This window comes from Varanus komodoensis, unplaced genomic scaffold (genome assembly GCF_004798865.1).
Source record: "Varanus komodoensis strain SLA01 unplaced genomic scaffold, ASM479886v1 scaffold1, whole genome shotgun sequence".
NCBI classification, from domain to species: Eukaryota; Metazoa; Chordata; class Lepidosauria; order Squamata; family Varanidae; genus Varanus; species Varanus komodoensis.
The window spans coordinates 73,702,605-73,714,632 of NW_025335268.1; the positions used below are offsets into that span (position 1 = coordinate 73,702,605).

Consider the following 12,028-nt stretch of genomic DNA (forward strand, 5'->3'; position numbering starts at 1 on the left):
TTTCTCCAGTGAGAGGCTGCAGAGGACTGGCTCTGGCCGGCAGTCGGGGCCACTGGCTTATCCCGGCCGTAAAAGGCAGCTTTGTCGCTCTGCTGCCCACGAGGGAAGCTTAGCTTGGGGCTGGGATCCAGGGAAATGGGAGGGGCGGTTCCAAGGATGCTGCTGCATCGGCTGTACTCTTTTGAGTTCCCAGCTGCTCCTAGTGGTACAGTGGTTCCTCGGCTCACGAACTGAATCCGTTCCAGGACTCTGGTCATGACCCAAATTGTTCGCTAGCCAAGTCAAGATTCCCCCATAAGGTTCAATGTAGATAAGGGTAATCCGTTTTGCAATTTTTTATTCACAAAAATTTGACGCCAAGTAACGAAGTGCAATACAGTAGAGGACACTAACCTAGGTGGGGGGGTGTTTGGAGGGAGAGTCCAAACCATAATGGTGCGATAGTGATCATGCTGGGGGGGAGGCAGACGGCCACAACCTCAGGTGCGCTGCTGCAACGCGATCGCCACCCGAGTCGATTTTTAACAAAAATTCTGTTTGCGACCCGACCTGGTCGTGAACTGAGGCGTTTGTGAGCCGAGGTGCCACTGTCATGCGAGGATGTGGGTGACTCTCACACCACTTAAGGCTCTCCAGTGGCTGAAAGCAGGCTACTAAAGGGCCCACTCGTCTGATGGCTGTGCTTACGTTCCACGCGTGGCCGACGGTACGCGGACACGCGTGCTTTGGGGCGCCCTGCTTTTCACGAGTTCTCGCTTCAGAACTCGCCTCTTTCATAGATGCTGCACGCGGCTGCCATCTTCGTTAAATGGTTTGCCACAGGGCGTGACTGGTTGGTCAAAACCAGCCCTGAGCCCATCAGCGCACAGGTGGAGTTGGGAGCGTTTTCCACCTCTTCGTGCTGCTGCACACGCGCAAGGCATGGCTTTTTGCAGCCCCGTCCCCTGGTTTTGGAGCCTGCAGCTGTTTCCGCCCTTCTAAATAATGTGACTGTCTATACCAAGTCAGGCTAACAAATTTTAGTCCACTTTATTTATAAAGATTAGTTACAAAAAGTCTCCAAAGAGATGCACAAGGTATCTAACAAGGTTTGCTTTTATTAGTGCTGCCATTTTAGTAAAACCCTTTATTGCAATACCATAAATAGACTGTCAAAAGGAAGGAACCCTAATTCAAACCATGCTATCTACAAGGGGAAACATGTTCTAATCATTACTAGTTAATAATACCCATCAGCAAAAATTAAAATGTGAAAGGTAATGTTCATTGCACAGTAACATCAAATCTTTGTTTTGATGTACAAAAAACTTCTGTACTAAGATGCTTTAGAGTCAACTGTACCAGTTCCCAATCCACCTGGGAACTGTCCTTCGCAAGGGCTGCTAGAACGAATGGAGCTGTGCAAAGACATCAATCAGGCCACTTGGGTAGGAAAACTTCCAGCTGGATTGAGCCCGTTATATGCCATGCCTGGAAAACTGGCTTAAATAGATTGACTCCTAAACCTTCAAGTAAACAGGTTTTATTATTTCCTATGATAGTTCTATTTAGCTTCACCATCAGATACATGAACTGCTTTCTTCTATTCAAGACAGGTAATAACATAAAAAATATGTTTTCCTTATGAGGTTCCACATTGTGGTTAAATAAAGACAAGTCTTCACTGCAGCTCTTAAATAAAATGGCTACCATTCTATTCAAGGAAGGAGGAGTGGAAATTTTGAAAATCCCGTTCTGGCTGCATGCGTGGCTTTTAGTGCCTATGTCTGGAAGAGGGAGGAGCTTTGTCTCCAAGCGCTTTCAGAAAAACAGAAAAGAGGTTCGTTCTCTGTCTGGAAGGTCAGGAAGGTGTTCACGCTGTTTATCTATCTGAAACAAACAAACAAACAGCCTCTGTTAGGACCACACAAGGCATTCTGAAGCTGCGAGAGAGAAAAAAAAAACCGACATTGAAGTGCCACAGGTCTGGAAAAAGGCTGTGACGCAGTACGTAGCCCACCCTATTCCAACATCACCTCACAGCCCTGAGATAGTTTGCCCTGCAACTGCCATCACCCTTCCCCATCACAGAAGCTGGTTCAGACCGATGAGCATTATGTGCAAAAGCACTTGGACAGCCACATTCTGCCATCCCAAAAGGTATTTCCTCCGAGTTTCCCAGAATTGCACCTGACTGGGAAAGGTGAAATTCGTTCCTGAACTGCATTGAGAGTGTAGGACCAGGGCTCACGCTTCAGTCCGACCACCAGCCACAAGGTCCATTTCATCGAAAGAGCCAGCAGCTTTTCTTGACCATCCAGGATAGGCTGCCATCCCTTGTTCTCCCCATACCTCTGCCTCCTCTGGGCGCTGAAACATTAGCACAGGTAGAGGCAGCCAGAAAGGGGTCCATCACAGCTCGTTCGGTACTGCAAAGAGCACCATTTCGGATTGTTCGGCACTAGGCATGGCCCCCATCCTAAGTCGGGGGGACACAGCTTCATTCCAACATCTCCATCTGCCTCCCTCAGAACGGGCACTGAGCCGAAGTGGGTCTTTCAACCCGGGATGGGGATGGGGAAAGCTACAGTGCGTGAGCCTCCGCACACCCTCGTAAGCTGCCTGGGCCACCCCTTTGTGCTGGCCGCCACTGCAATATTCAAGCCCTTGGGCAGCGGGAGGCCTACACAAGGTTTGTTTAGCCCTCGGACAACCCCGGCCACTCAAATCACACCACAGAACAAGCCACTGCAACCACGGGCCACAGCCTGTATCCTCCAGTGCACCCAAGGGCCTCAGACCAAGCCAGTCCGCAAGCTGGGCCCAGGGGCAAAACTGCATTCGCCTTCTAGCAGGACAGGCTGAACCAAAAGAGATGCCCGGGAAGGGCTGGTGTTGCTTGGGCATTACACAGGCTGCCAGGGCAGCCCCACGCTTTGGGGGAAGACGTGGTTTCCTGGAGCACTTGCCCCAAGGCCAAGGGATCTGCTTCAGAGGGCAAACGGCTGTGTTCACCGGCCACAAAACCTCCTCCATCACCATCTCGTTTCAGGAGCACCCGAGGCCCACTGATTAACAGGGTGCCTGCAGTGCTGTGCTCGTGTAGCAAAACAGTAGCCGCCCCGAAACCACCTGTTGGGGGTCAAGGTGGTGCTCTGGCCTCCGACGGCCCAGCGAACCCTTCACAGACGCGGCTGTTGCAAGGACAGAACGGGAGCGGGGAGAACCCGCAGGCAGCATACGGCGCACTTGGGCAGAACCGTGAGAGCAGCCAAGAAGCATCTGGAAAGCAGGAGAAGAGGCAGGCCACACGATGGCACCCTCTTCACACTTCTGTCCGAGGCGCCACTTCCCATCTGCAAGGCCTCTTAGCATACGGGGGGGGGGGGCAGGCTCTTCTCATCCAAACATGCAAGTGGGGAGGGGCTGGGGCGGGGAGGGGCTTGCTTACACTCCCCTGGTGAGTTCCTGGCAGAAGTGACACAGCCCAGAGAGTTCCTGGTTTGCAGCCCAGTGGCTGCTACGGCCCCAGCTCAGGCCAGTGACGTTCCTCAGAGACGGCTCCTAGGAGGGACAGAACGGGCAGCACCCACTTCCCCATTTGTGAGAAGAACACCAGGGCTCCTTACCAGTAGCTGCTCCTGAACGGCGTCACCAGGTCTCGAGCTGTCGCAAGGAAAGTATTTACATCCAGCACTAGGATCCCCTTGCTCTCCAAGGCCTCCCGGCTGGCACCCAACTTTTCTGCAACAGGAGGACGACAAGGAGTGGTCACTGCTGACCAGGACAGCGTGGCTGCAGGCCGCACCAGCATCCGCGGTGGGTGACGCTGGACCGCCAGCGGCCCAACTGCATCCCCTTAAGAAGATCTGCATTGGAGGGCATCCCGCTCTGGGCAGCTGCTCCCCAGATCAGGGATGAGCTGAAGAGCTGTCAAAAGGTGAAGGCACGCCTGCCACAGAAAGCGCCTCCCCGCGTGAAGCAAGCCTGCGCCACAGAACCCACCCTGGCTACTGCTGCTTGTGCAAGTCACCCATTCGTGCAGTTTCCTCCTGGGCTCCGTTTCTGCACGACGGGAGGGACTTGTGCCAGAAGGTGGCACACCTACGCCTGAGGGCTTGATGCGAAGCGGCGGCCCACGCAGGTTTCCTACCTGTGAGGAACACGGCAAACCTCTCGCTGGCGTGCTGGGCCTGCAAGCTCAGCAAGCAATTCGCAAACTCGTCTCGTGGGCAGGACCTGCAGTCACACTGATGGTAGTGAAGGACGCTGGCGATGTTTGCCCCCAGGCAGGGCTGCAACAGGGCCTCCTTGGCACGAGCAGCGGGATCCACCCTGTGGGGGACAGAGGGAGGCAGAGCTTCAAGAGGCTGACCTTCCGTGGCTTTGCTTCCCACGCGGCTTAAAGGCCCCCCTCTGACACTCAAGACGGTGCCAGTCTGGAGAGAAAAGTCCCCTGTGCCAACACTCCCATGCCCTGACGCGGCCGCAGCCGTCCCCACGTGCCGCCCTGGTTGGCACACTGCTTCCGCCTGCCCCGGTGGGTGTGCGTGATGAAAGTCAGCTGCATCGGATCCTTTCGCTTTGCGGTAAACGAGCTGGAGGACTGCCAGGCAAAGGCTCCGGGTGTTCAGGGCCAGCTGGGGCTGCCTGCCAGCCCCACACGGGCAGCAGAAGGCATGTGGTCCAAAACTGACAACAAAGCACCCCCTGCGCATAGGAGCTCAGTCGGCATCCTCCCTCCAAAGATGCATCGCCCAGGCTAAGGAGCAAGCTGCCCGGCTGGGGCTTCACAGGGCCTGGTGGGCCAGGGCTGGCCTGGATCTCCAGGGACCTTCAAGCCCCAAAGCTCCTGCCGCCCAGGCTTGTCCGCACACAAGAGCCGTGTGGGTGCAGGAGCATGGCTTGCTGCCCCTTGTTTGAGGGGAACGCCCCACAGCCTTCCTTACCGAGGGGAGATGCTACGGAGCTAAGGAGAAGGGGGAGGGACGCAGCACACCCCAGGCGGGTAAAAGGCACCCCCTGAGCTGCCTGGGGAAAGCAAGAAGCTGCCATGGGGCCACCAGAACCCACAGCTCCACAAAAGCCAAGGGTGACCAGGCAGCGCTGCCACTGATGAGCACACGAGCCGACGCCGCCCAGGAGGGAAGAGCAGGCCCTGTTCTGAAGCCCATTTCGGGAGACTGGGCAGCCTCCAAGGGAGGCCAGGTGGGCGGCAACAAGGAGATGGGGCTTTTTCCTGGCAGCCCCCTACCTGCAGAGAGAACTACCCACCGAGGCCCACCTGGCACCAACTTTACTACCTTTGCAGTGCCAGGTTAAGCCTGTCCTCCACTGCAGGGCCTTTTGCTAGTTACGCTTACTTTGGGGTTTGGGAGCTGCTTAAGCAGGTCTCGTTAAAATAAAAGTAACGTAGCTGCCATCCTGTTAGCTTAAAATTTGATTTTAACAGTTATATGGTGTCCTTTTTTATGACGTCTTGACTGCTGCTTGTATTTCATATTGTATTTTATGGGCTGTGAACCACACGGGCTGCATCATGCCCTGACATGAAATGATGTGAAGAGTCCCTGGTCTCCCTGAAGGGAGACAGGCTGAGCACCCAGGACAGGCCTGGGGTCTCCCCAGGTTGCTCCGCGCCCAAGCGGGGACGAGAGCTGGGATCACCCAAGGCCCGGCCTGGCCCAGCCCGGCCCTCCAACCACTGCGCCACACTGGCTCTCGCAAGATTGCCTTGGCACGCATGCGGGGAAGCAGCTGATAGCCTCTGCTCGCTCCAGGGGCCTCTGAAAGGGGCTTGCTGTCCCCGGGAGGCCAGGAGACGCAGGCTGAGATCCTTCGCAGCACTGGAAAAGGGGAACTTTTCGTAGACTGGTTAGAAGCGTCTGGGGCCTGGAACCAGCCCTTACCTGGCGCTCTCCTTCAGCTTCTTCCTCTCCTTGTAGTGCAGCAGCCACTTCCACCTCCCGTGGCCACTGAGCTGCTCCAGGGTCTGGAGTACCTCTCTCAGTTCCCCTGAGGAAGGAACACACATCACCGTAAGAGAGCAGAGAAGCATCGCTGTATAGCTCGTCTACCACCAGCGGATGCCTGCACGGCCCGGTTATTCATCCCACTAGTGCCTTGGGCTTGACCCTGGGACCTTACGAAGACGAGCTTGGGTGGAGGGTGGCACAGAAGGGCTCCCTCTCTCAGTCGGGACCACCGACTCAAGCCTTCCCAGAATGGCCTTCGCCAGTAGCCATCCCATCAAGTCCCATCAGCTTGGCAGGAACTGCTGCCTCTGCTGCAGAGCCCTTCAACTTCATTGTGCAAGAGCAAGAAAGCAGCAGCAGACACAATTGCGCTAACTCCCCGCTTCCTTTTAGTTTGCCTTTTCATACTGTTTCTTGCATTGCAGTACAGCTCTGTTTTAAACAGTGAATTGTCTCACAGGAACTGGTGGAAAAGGAGTAGATGAAAGCATCACACAAACAAGTCCTCAAAGTATTTTCTGTAGCAGGGCACAAGGAATCTATTTCCAGCCTGCAGGCCAATTCCAGCCTGCTGAGTCTCGGCCAGTGTCCTGAAGCACCCACCTCTCTTAGAAGGGATGGGGAGGCAGCTGTGGTTCCAGAAGCCACCCTTGAAGCAAGGGGAAAGAATGCCAATGGAGCAGCCGCCTCAAAGGCCCCAGAGCAGCTTCGAGCGGTAGTGGCTGAGGGTTCTGCTCACCCTAGTCAAGTTTGCAAACACCCTGTTAAGTAGGCTCAGATTATTCTTCTGATGGCTCCACATCTCCCCCCTTCTCTCTGACCTTGTCTGTGGTGTTCAGGGGCAATCTGTGCATTCATTAACCCCACCCCATGAATTGTGGGGAATGCTGCATCCATTGGTTGCTACCAAGATATCTGAACCAAGGCACCTAAGGTTGTTCATGGGTTAAACAACCCCAAGGTAACCCAAGAACAACCCAAGGGCTTAATTAACCCAAGAATTGTTACTGCCCTTATGTGCGCATAACCTCTGTATGTGCCTGTGCTTGTTTTAGGCTAAGAAAGTGCAGCTTGCCTAAAACACCCAGTGACCTGAAGGCCAAGGCAGCACTCACAGTCCCCAGTTTGCACCCCGAACTGCCACAGGCCACCAGCTCAATGCTATGTAGTAAAAACAACATGGAATGGACAGTTGGCAAAAACCATCTGGTTAAGTAAAAGCCACTTTAGCATTGATCTCTCTGAGAAGCGGCATGATCCAAAAATTCGGATTCCTGCATTTGTCCAACAGAACAACGAGAGCTATTGAATGCATGAAGACGGGGCTCTGGGATGCATTTCCAGCCCAGCAGAAGGCAGCTACTAAATGCTGTTGGGCAATTTTCCCTGATGCACTAGTTTTCTATGTGCAGAGAGGGTTGGCTTTGTTAGCCTTGGCAAGAAATGCAATCACAGGGTTTGCCCTGAGCTGCAACATGGAGCCACCAGCCGGGTGCATGTTCTGGGGGTTGGAGAGACAGCCTGCAGAATGGTCCGTGGGCAAGGAAGACACAGCGGCTCACCCGGCATCATCATCTGGAGCACCGTGTCGTCAGTCACCACAAAGCCGCCACTGTGGAACAGCTCCTGATAGGTGTGCTCCAAGATGTCCTCGGGACTGTCCACCCCAGCAAACGTCACGCTGGGCAAGTGCTTCAGCCTCAGCAGGGCAGGGATCTGTTCCGGGACACAAAGGTTCACTGCAGGCAAGACGGCAACAAGCACCAGGGAGCTGTATCACAGGCACTCTAAGAGGGGCTGCTCTTTCTCAGACTCGGAGCAGGATGGCCCAAAGGAGCTGAGAACTCCCATCCACGAGTTTTTAAAAAGCCTCCCAACATTTAAAATCTTTGTGCAGGCTGTGATTTGTCCTGTCCTGCAGAACTGAGCCCTGTTTTACTCCCTGTATAAAACTACATGGATTGATCCATAAGATTAAAGTCCAGCTTCACCCCTACCTTCTCCGCCTCAAGAATCCACCAGATTCCTGAGATATCCAGAGAGAGAGAGCATAAAAGCAATCATCCCCCATCCCCTGGTATGGAAGGATACACCAGGCCTGTGCATGGAGGTTCCACTTCATGATCAAGAGTCGGCACCTGCCCCATGAATGCCCAACCCTCTTCTGAAGCCATCTAAGCAAGGACTGACTGTGTCCGTTGGCCCAGCAGGCTACTTGAGTTCAGACACTGCGAGCGCCTTTCCAAAACCCTTGTGTTGTCTTGCTGCATTGGACTTCAACTCCCAGGCATCAGGTTGGGAAAACCTGTGTTAAAATATGGTGCTGATCCTTCTTTCTTAACATCCATATTCCTCTTTTCCTCCAAGGAACACAAGACAGTGTGCCTTTTCCTCCTCTGCTCCATTTTATCTTCACAACCCTGCAAGGTGGGTTAGGTCAAGAGTCCAGCCCAGAGTCGCCCAGGGCAATTCATGGCTAACGGGGGACTAGAATCCTGACCTCCTGAGCCTGAGTGCAGCACTTTATTGGACTCAGTCTAACCACCGCAGCACACTGGTGCTCTCAGTCACTTCTGCACACCATGCAGGCAAAATGGTCCAGAAGGGCCAAGGGGGACAAATTGTTGCGGGAGGAGAAACCCAGCCATATCTGGCAAGTCTCTTGTAATGAGAGAGGCGGGAGAGCCTTTGCAACATACTTTATGTATGTGTGGAAATATGTCCTCATTCCTAATGACGACCATCAGTTTGTCCGTCTCCATGTGGCTGGTCTGGCAAAAACGCAGAGGCTCCGCTTCGGTGTGACCTCCTTTTTTCAGCAAATTCTGAAAGGACATTTGAAAAAAAAATCTGTCACTGGAACTGAACTACACTTTGGACAACAGTTCTGCTTCCACAAGACAAGACGGTAGTTTATTAGGGCTTTGGGTAGCAGGCAGATGCTACATCAGCAGGGAGGGAAGGACGGACGGACGGAAGGCTGCATGGACAGATGGATGGATGGGAGGGAGAAGCAAAAACATTGGCTTCAGTGCACCAAAATCCAGAGACACTGACCAACAACTTTTGACTAGGACAAAAGGGCACCCGCAGCTGCCTTCCAATCACAGGAACCCCAAGACCAGATGGGCTCCCTCATTCTGGACATGCACAATAGAACAGGGCTTCTTTGATCAAGCTAAGGCCAAAGATATGTGTGAGCGCACCCTTCCACATACGCAGGCGCTGCTGGCTCAACTAATGCTGAGGCCAGATTGGCCTCTGCAAAGCACAGGGACTGTTCAGGCACAGCCCCAGAACTTTGCAATGCTCTCCTGTGTGGTGGTGGTGGTGGTGGTGGTGGGGTGTGTGTGTGTGTGTGTGTGTGTGTGTGTGTGTGTGGTGGGGGGAGGGCATGGTTCCCACTCAGCCATCTCTGCAGAAGCAGGTTAAGATCTTTTTCAGTGCCACTGGAAGGTGAGTCCATGACCACACTGCCCCACTCACCCCTCCATGGTTTATTTATCACTTGGCATCTTAATTGTCCTGATATTTTATGAATTGACTGCATGGCACAACACTCTGGAAATTCATACTGAAAGACAGACAGAAATCGAATTCAAGCAACCAGCTCCGTCTGAGGTTGCAGTGACAAATTTATAGGACCAGCTCAGGAGGAGGAGACGAACAGCTTCTTTCACATGCCAGTGGCATCCAAGCACCAATTTGTACCCTTGCGCTGGCCCAGGTGACATAAGCCAAACTGCAGGCTGGCTCCACCAACCGCCCGCGGGTGTTTCTGGTTGGAGAAAGTGCTGTGGCAAGTCTAGAATCGGCACCAGAGAGACCGAGGATGAGTGGGGCAGAGCAGGCATGGTATCCCCACAGAAGACAGACACAGCATCTGTACCGAAGACTTGGTCCCGAGGTAGAATGGGGCAGGACACAGGCTTCAGAACTGTGTTGTGATTTTTTTTAAAACGAAATGTATTATTTATATCCTCATCAACAACTACATTATTTATTGGTTTATTTATTTGCATTCATAAATTTTACCCTACTGTATTGGTAGAAATCATGTCATAGATACCAGCTGAGCGAAACTTCTGAAACACTGAGTCCAATTCATGCAAGTCCCTGGATATGCCAACTGGACATCGTACTTATGGCAGGAAGTCCAGACTGGTGCATCCCCAAGCCTGGGGGATTTGGCAAAGGCCGGCCATCTAACTGGCAGTTTGCAGGCATCACGCTGCTCAGACAGAGCCATGCAAATTTATACGGGCATCATGAAAGCCGACATGGGGTTTTCAGCACAACATGGTCCAGAAGCCCTCCCACCATTCCAGGAGCAGAGATTTTCAGTCACGGGCACTGGAGGATGGAATCAGCCGAGATGACTGTGAGGGGTCTCAAAACCACACTGTGACTGGGCATCCGGATGGTACTGCCAGCTCTCCAAAGCCAGGGCTCACTTGTTATCCATCCATCAGGCAGCCGTTTCCCCCTGTGCTGTGGGCCATGGCAGATCTCATGCCTGGGTCTCTTTTGGGGCTAAAAGAGGTTCGCATGGGGAACTCCTGGAAACACCTGATGGGCAAATCTGAGCATTTGCAAGGACAGGGAGATGACTTTCATAGCTGTTGATTGCCCTGTTGCCTCCCAGAACTCAAATCTGCTGGATGGGTTTAAATAAAAACTCTTTGGACAACTCTCAAAAGTAAGAGTTCACCAAGAGGGGTTGGGATGCAGATCTCCTCTTTCTGAGGCCATACAGAAAATGTGGAGAACACTGAGAAATGGCAGGACAATATTTAAAAACAGAGATTATGCCCATGGGGAAGCCATGCTCACCCCCCCTTCGCCACTATGATTTCAACTGACAGCAGCCTCTATGCATCTTGCCTGCTCAGTGACCATGGGTACTGCCTACGATGCTTTGACAGACCAACTGGGTTCTGCCGTGCAGACCCCTGGGATACCAGCTGGGGTAATGGAGAGGGAGAACACCACGAGCAATGCCCGGTCATCTGCCAGGCACACCATCAGTCGTCCCACAAGCCACCCAAGCTGTGTGGCTCATCCGCAGGATGGATCACACACAGTGCTGCAAGAACACAACCAGGCGGAGATCACTTCCATGCAGTAGAAGGCTTTCCCTGTACGCTTCTGCACTTGGCTGCTTGTCTCTATCCAGCCTGAGCCATTCCACATTTGTGTGGTGTGCAGGATGAGGCTGTGCTTCATAAATGTGGCCTTATGCTTCCGTCATAAACATGGATGCATCCATAAGCATTCCTTTATGGCTAAAATCACTTTCACGCCTTCACCACCAATCTGTGCCCACCCTGACTGTTTCAGGCTGGCAGCCAAAGGCACTTTTATTCTTTCTGGACTTCACCAAAACTAAGTTTAATCCTGATGCCAGATGAATCTCTTTTATTTGGTTTTAAACTTAGGTGTATTTTCCCCCCAATAGCAGCTTTGTTTTAAAATATGTATTGAATTATTATGTATTTAATAGACTGATAGAAATATTTAAAATATGGCCAGCAGTCTAAGTAGCTGCCTGGCTTGAACATGTGGGGCAGGCTTTCCCAAACAAACATAACCCTTCGTTCAGCCTTGTCTCTCTAATAATCTCTGTTCCCACATTCTCACAGTCCAGTTGCTTCCTCCTACCATATCCTTGTTCAGCCAAACACCATTTGTGGAACACAGCATTTAATTTAACTAGAAATAGGATCTGAGATGCAAGTGTCAAGGAAATAAGGAGGGGGGAACAGTAAAACCGAAATAAGTGCCATTTTTTCAGCCAGTTTAATTTTTATTACCTGCCATTTATCCAAGAAACTCAGGTAGTATACATGGTCTCCCACTCATTTCATCCGCACAAGAGCCATAAGAGGTAGGTTAGTCAGAACCTGAAGACCAGTGGAGTTGCAAAACTCACGAGGCCAGTGTGGTGTAGTGGTTCAGACTGGGTCTCAAGCAACCTAGGTTCAAGTTTCTGCTCAGCCATGGAGCCAACTGGGTGGCTCTGGGCTAGTCACAGACTCTCAGCCCAACCTACCTCACAAGGCTGCTGTTACAGG

At 52.6% G+C, this 12,028-nt stretch overlaps 1 protein-coding gene across 2 annotated transcripts in view; it reads right to left on the reverse strand.

Moving 5' to 3' along the window:
- Positions 1-1,004: 1,004 nt before the first annotated feature.
- The window catches only part of TASOR2 (transcription activation suppressor family member 2), a 49,171-nt gene continuing 38,147 nt past the window's right edge, over positions 1,005-12,028 (reverse strand). For both annotated transcript variants that reach the window (XM_044428950.1, XM_044428943.1), the window contains 6 exons: positions 8,654-8,779; positions 7,517-7,670; positions 5,889-5,994; positions 4,133-4,314; positions 3,609-3,723; positions 1,005-1,869 (listed from right to left, as the gene is read on the reverse strand). In XM_044428950.1, coding sequence (XP_044284885.1) covers position 1,869; positions 3,609-3,723; positions 4,133-4,314; positions 5,889-5,994; positions 7,517-7,670; positions 8,654-8,779 — 684 coding nt within the window. In that variant the 3' untranslated portion in view covers positions 1,005-1,868. The remainder of the gene's footprint in view (positions 1,870-3,608; positions 3,724-4,132; positions 4,315-5,888; positions 5,995-7,516; positions 7,671-8,653; positions 8,780-12,028) is intronic.